Source organism: Schistocerca serialis, chromosome 5 (genome assembly GCF_023864345.2).
Source record: "Schistocerca serialis cubense isolate TAMUIC-IGC-003099 chromosome 5, iqSchSeri2.2, whole genome shotgun sequence".
In the NCBI taxonomy this organism is placed as follows: Eukaryota; Metazoa; Arthropoda; class Insecta; order Orthoptera; family Acrididae; genus Schistocerca; species Schistocerca serialis.
In genome coordinates this window covers 484,681,717-484,688,030 of record NC_064642.1, presented here as the reverse complement: position 1 = coordinate 484,688,030, position 6,314 = coordinate 484,681,717, and the positions used below count along the sequence as shown (strand labels likewise).

Here is a 6,314-nt window from a genome sequence, read left to right as displayed (position 1 = left end):
TTGAGCCCCAACATACGCGAATTCGACTTACACAGTTATTGCTCTGTGCCAAATATTGTATACGCCCAGAATATTACAGTAATTCATTTTCCTTTTCCTTTTATCACAAATTCATCTCACTCTTTTCTAACAGACATTTGCAGGTAACTGCTGATAAGCAATCAAGTTGTGTTAAATCTGTACTTATTTTAAATGGTTAATAAATATAGCACATTACTACTTTTATGATTACATGTGTAAGAATTGAAAGTAATAATTGCTTTTCTGATTTCTTCAATTATAGTGTGGCACCTTCTTGATGATCTTTTATTTAATGCAAATACTTTTATTTTGTCTAATACCTGCTTCATTCAGTAAAAAATGAATGCGTTATGTCTTTCTAGAAAGGAAAACAATTTACTTAAGACAGATTCACAAATTTTAATTAAATCATTCTTTCACCCCTGAAAATAAGTTTTTCATGAGTTATTTGTGACAAGTCAACTAAAAATTATCTGTGCGACATTATCTACGTTAAAGTCCATCCAAAAATAAAATAATAATAATAATAATAATGACAGTTTCCAACTACGAACATTAGGCATGACAATCTGATGTCGCTCTTTCACTTTCATTGTTCCTCTGAAGTTGATTGAATGCTTTACTGAGCTGCAAAGGTCTCAAACACTTGACAAAAGACTAATTTCCGATGGACATACTCATTACCTAGGCTTTGTTTTCGGAATAATGACAACAGATAAATCAATGTTGCTTTAAATTTGCACGTATATCGAAGCAGGGTTTCGCTCAGTGTATGCACCAGTTGACACTCCGTAAGCATCAGTTTGGAGGTCAAGGGAGATGCATGCACTACGTGGGTTGTTTGGTGGAATTCGGATTTTTCTGTACCTAAGTAAAATATTCGGTTGTGCTCCCGTTTTCATTAGTGGAGAGAATACGCGAATAATGGTGTCTAGGAAAGCCAAATTTTACAGTTTATCTGTTGCCATGGTGTTCTTCCTCTGTACTGTCTATGACATAAAATTAAAACTTAGAGAAATATTTTGGTCGGCAGATCGATTTACTAGCTACTGTTACTTATCTAGCACGTTTTGTGCAATAAGTACAGCCTTGATATCCATGATATGTAGCTGTAGATTGAAACAACAAGATGTTGACGCTTTTTCCTTGAAACTTGCTTCGATTCACACATTCATGTATAATATCGCATATGCAGATAGCTTGCATTTGAAACCTCTGCACAAATGGGCAGCAGCCTCACTAAACATATATTGGGCGCTTATGTACAGTTGGATTACTTGGAGTATGCGGAACTCTTTAGCTTTGGCTTCAGTAATGCGTCTGTTTTTCACACATTCATTGACGAATTTCGTCGTGCTGCAGTTCATTATTTTCAACATGGCGTTGAGAAGATGGTTTGGACAACTGAATACGTATTTACTGCAGTTGTTCAGTCTGTCTACAGAAGATGACCTCAATTTCAGGATTGCAAAAGCGCTGCAGGTTTCTTCAGTAAAGGAAGATTTACAACATAATACCCATGCAGTTCATCCACATCAAATCTTAACAATTCCTGAAGATGCAATACATTCAATGAAGCAACTGCAGAATACATCAAACAATACCGATATGCTATTGACGCAGGATAGATGCACGTTACTCAGAAAGTTACGCAAAGTGTACTGCCTCCTTGATCAGTCCGTAAAAACTGTAAACAGTGCTTATGGAGTGCAAAATCTGACGCAAATATCTTCCTGTCTTATATGTATTGTCGTCGAAACGTATGGAATTGCTGTCAACTTGCGTGATCTAAGCAGTGCTCTACATGGAGACCAGAGAATAATAAATGTAGTTCATATGTCTCTGTGGTTTGGCCTGATGGTTTGGCGGATCGTCGGCATATCCTACAGCTGCGAGATGGTTATTCAGGAGGCGAGACGCACACAGCGGCTGGTCACCAAACTGCAGATGCTGTCGCTGCCTGCTAGCAGTGGTGTTCAGGAAGAGCTGCAGCTGTTTGCGGAACAGCTGGCGCGCAGCACACTCCACTACAGCGCAGCTGGGTTCTTCACACTGGACCTGTCGTTGCTGAAGAGCGTCGTGGCAGCTGTCACCACCTATCTTGTTATTCTCATACAGTTCTCTGTTGCTGACACTAATGTGGAGCCATTATAGCAAGGAATACGTTTTACTGAAAAACAGATTATCACAACGTTTTTACAAATGTTCTTGTAATGTAATATTTTTGAATCCAAAACTGCCAATTCCTCTAGATTCGAGTAAATGGGGATATCTGATGAATCATGATCTAAGTATCAAGCCGTTCTTTTTTATATACGTAATTGTTATTTCGAGTGACACGTTTCTGCACTTTTCCATTTGCTGACGCCATTTTCTTGGCACAACAATTTTCGTGTTCTCTGGAGTACAAACTTTGAACTCGTTTCTTAACCTGAATAGTACATTCTTATAGACCCTCTACTTGAAAATGAATTAGAAATCTTGTGATTAGAAACAATGAGAAGTGACGTAATGTGCAGACATTTAAAATCTGAATGTACTAGAGATAGTAGAAGGGAGATGGGCACACATTAAGTCACAAGTGCCTGCTTTTCAAATGGTACCATTCTGTTCTCAGTGTAACCTGTTCCCACATCTGTGTTCATTATTAATAAGGTTCTTACCTCTATCGTGCGACTTGTAAATCCCGTACCTCGCCATTATAATTTGTGCATTTATCAGCGTTACCGAGTGCCCTGATTTTGTTTTGTGGGACAGCATGATCATCCACGGATTCATCGCTCTTCTCCGATATAGTACTGCCATTTACCCACAATGTAATATGAGTATATGATATAATTTAATCTGTTATTTGAAATTAAAATGGAAAGTCTTCATAACTGTTAAAAACAACGACATAGCAATTACGTACTGGAAACGTAACACAAACTTTTATAGTCCTTCATTCCGTCTCCTGAACTTTAACTCCTACTGTAAATTTTTTCGTTTATCTCCTATACTGCTTGCTCAGTTCTACAGATTGAATAGCTCCCTCCTCAACCACAGCTTCCGTTTCATACACCTCGTTTCTTAACTGCTGTCGTGATACTGTTATAACTGTAAATAGCCTCTCGCTCCCTGTGCTTTACCTATGCTACCTACAAAATTTCAAACAGACTATTCCACTCAACATTGTAAAAGCTTTCTCTCTAAGCCCACAAATGCTGTAAACGGAGGGTTAATTTTCCTTAACCTATATTCTAAGATAAGTTGTAAGTTCAGTATTGCCTCGCATGTGTCCAAATTCCTTCGGAATGCAAACTGATTTTCCACAAGATCAACTTCTATCACTTTTTCCATTCTTTCAAAAAAAATTCGAGTTGGTATTTTCCAGCCATGGCTTATTAAACTGATAGTTCGGTAATATTTACACTCGCTGTCTTAGGAATTGGAATTATTTATTCTTCTTGAAGTTTGAGGGTATTTCGGCTACGTCGTACATCTTGCACACTACATGGATCAGATTTGTCATGGCTGGCTCTCCAAAGCTGTCAGTACTTCTGACGGCGCATCATGTACCCCCAGAACCCTCTTTCGTCTTAGGTCTTGCAGTTCTCTGTCAAATTCTTGCTGTATCAAATCTCCGATCACATCTTCATCTACGCAGTCTTCCATTTCTACAGTATTGCCTTCAAGTTCATCTCTATGGCATAGACCCTCTATATACTCTTTCCACTTTCTAACTTTCACTTCTTTGCTTATGACTGGTTTTCCATTGGAGCTCTTGGTAACCATACATCAGCTTCTGCTTTCTCCAAATAGCTCCACCATTCTTTAACCAAAAGGAGGGGCAGCATACACACTTCATGAGGAAATATGTTAAGATAGTCATCGAAGATTAAGAAAAATCATATTTTAAATCTTCAGACAACACAATTAAGTTCTATGTTCGTTTTGAGTTCGACTTACGCAACGTATGGCCATTGTAACTACGTCGAACTGTATACATTCGTATCTCGACATGCTTTCCACTTGAATGCAATCGATAGAACATGGGACGGATTTAATTATTTTTAGCCCATCTACAGATGATATTCTGATTCATACTTGACAACACTAGCTAGAATTCAACACTTTATTGTAACAATCACATCATCAGATAGAAATTCAGCCTCAGTCCCTGCAGCATCATGTATAGTCGCCAGTACGACAAGTCTTCACTCCCTGAGTTAGATGTGAAGGGTACTGAGAAGTTTCTCTCTCAAACAGTCTCCTTTAATTAGTCAGTTATACTTCCAAGCATATCCAGTATTATCGAACATGTAAGTGAATGCAGTATTTTCATCATAAACCAAAACATTTATAAAGCAGCTGACACTGAATATAGATATTTTTCATTACGTCCTTTCCCATCCATTAGGCCACTTATACGTGTTGAGAAATTCCTGAACACCTGTGAACGACATACGTGTACTAAAAGAAGGTTTCAAAAAATACTGTTTTTGCAGACTGACCAGTTATTTATTCAAATAATACTGGATGTTTCTCTTCTTATTCACTTTCTATGCACATCCAGGGACGTATTTAGGAATTACGATAGTAAGTGAGATTGGGAAAACATGACGAGACTAGGTTGGGAAGAAATTTATTTAGGAAGGAACGTACCTACGAACTGCCCAAATGGAGCATCTTACATCCTCATATCTATACTGTAACGTAACATCTACTGGTTAACTATGGGAAACCCACTCAACAAGTTTTCGTTACTACTCTCTTACGTCTCTTCTGAGATGCAATAGCTTTAGAAATCAAATATTTCGGAAAGAAAAATTAAGTGATCAGTGAAAATGCAGGCGGGTGGGCTACAATTTCCTTTCATCTTTCAATGAATCCATGAAATATGGACGCCATGTTCCAAATTTACCACGAGCCGCTGTGGCCGAGCGGTTCTAGGTGCTTCAGTCCGCAAACGCATTGCAGCTACAGTCGCAGGTTCGAATCCTGCCTCGGGCATGGATGTGGGTGTTGTCCTCAGGTTAGTTAGGTTTATGTAGTTCTAAGTCTAGGGGGCTGATGACCTCAGATGTTAAGTCCCATAGTGCTTAGAGCCATTTGAACCATTTGTTGAACAAAATTTACCTGATTGTCTAGGATAAGCATTTTATAATTAAAGTGCTAATTTACAGTTGAATATAGTAGGCCAGTCTCCCAAAGTGAAAGTGTTTTATTGACATAGGTCAAAATCGATGAAGACCGATATAACTTCCAGGTTATGGCTCTCTCGACGGCTGATGAGCCTGAAAAACCAGGGCTGCACTGAACATGAGGCGTTGACGAGATTAAAATGTAATAAAAATGATGAAGCCTACCGATTGTGGGGAGTGGCTTAAAAACAAGTCTGAACAAAATCATCCATATCTATAGCAAAGATATCGTCATAAGGTAAAAAAGTGTTCTTCATAACTGAATCACATACTTTAGACTGAAAATATGGTAACTTAAACACATGGATAACGAGATCGCTATAAACATATCAACAGATTATTCTGATATGTTGCAAAACTCCTGTTACATAAAGGTTGATAATAACAACAACTGTCAATACTAATCAGTTTCACCTGGATATAGGAATATTACGTGCTTCCAGTAAAATGAATTTCAGGCTACTGTAGTAAATGTTTACATACTCTAACTTCTGAAATCATTTAAATTAATCGATAAGTACACAATTTTCCTCAACATTTTGATGACTATAAACAACATTAGTGACGACACTGCTCAAGAATCTCTGTAGTTCTCTGTAAAGAGTAGCTAACAAAAATATGTCATTAACAGTTAAATAGTTTTGTTGTATATCATCGAGATTAAAATTATTTGTAAAGTAAGTAAGTAAATAAATAAAGTATTATGAAAAGTCAATAGTCAGGCATAAAATATATCATTGATAAATATTCAGACTCTTAAATATGGCTCTATGTTTTCACCTCTAAAGAGTGTTTAGTCTTCGGGGAATGGATCTGAATGCTAATCATAATTAACGGTTTCCTTTAATGGGGGGGGGGGGTACTTAAAGGAGTGACACACGTTTCGAAGGAATTTTTGTGGCTTTGATTGTCTGATGCAGTAGCTTTCCACTATCTGAACTGAAGCCCCTTGGGCAAGAACATTTCCAATGTAGTATGCCATGACATGTTTTTTAATGTCAAAATGTACAATGTTATTGTATATTATCGTTCCTTGGACGGAGGATGAACAATGCACTATCTCTTCAGAAATGATAATCAGAAACCAGTGAGTCTAATTTTTCATGTTAT

The 6,314-nt window shown here is 37.5% G+C and overlaps 1 protein-coding gene across 1 annotated transcript; it reads left to right on the top strand.

Annotated features, from left to right (window-relative positions):
- Positions 1–1,398: 1,398 nt before the first annotated feature.
- Positions 1,399–2,175, top strand: LOC126482021 (putative gustatory receptor 2a). Its single transcript, XM_050105991.1, has one exon. It carries the CDS (start codon positions 1,399–1,401, stop codon positions 2,173–2,175), a length of 777 nt encoding a protein of 258 aa, XP_049961948.1.
- Positions 2,176–6,314: the final 4,139 nt, after the last annotated feature.

Coding starts and splice junctions, on each gene's coding strand:
- LOC126482021 (XM_050105991.1), top strand. CDS start 1,399: ATGGCGTTGAGAAGATGGTTTGGACAACTGAATACGTATTTACTGCAG.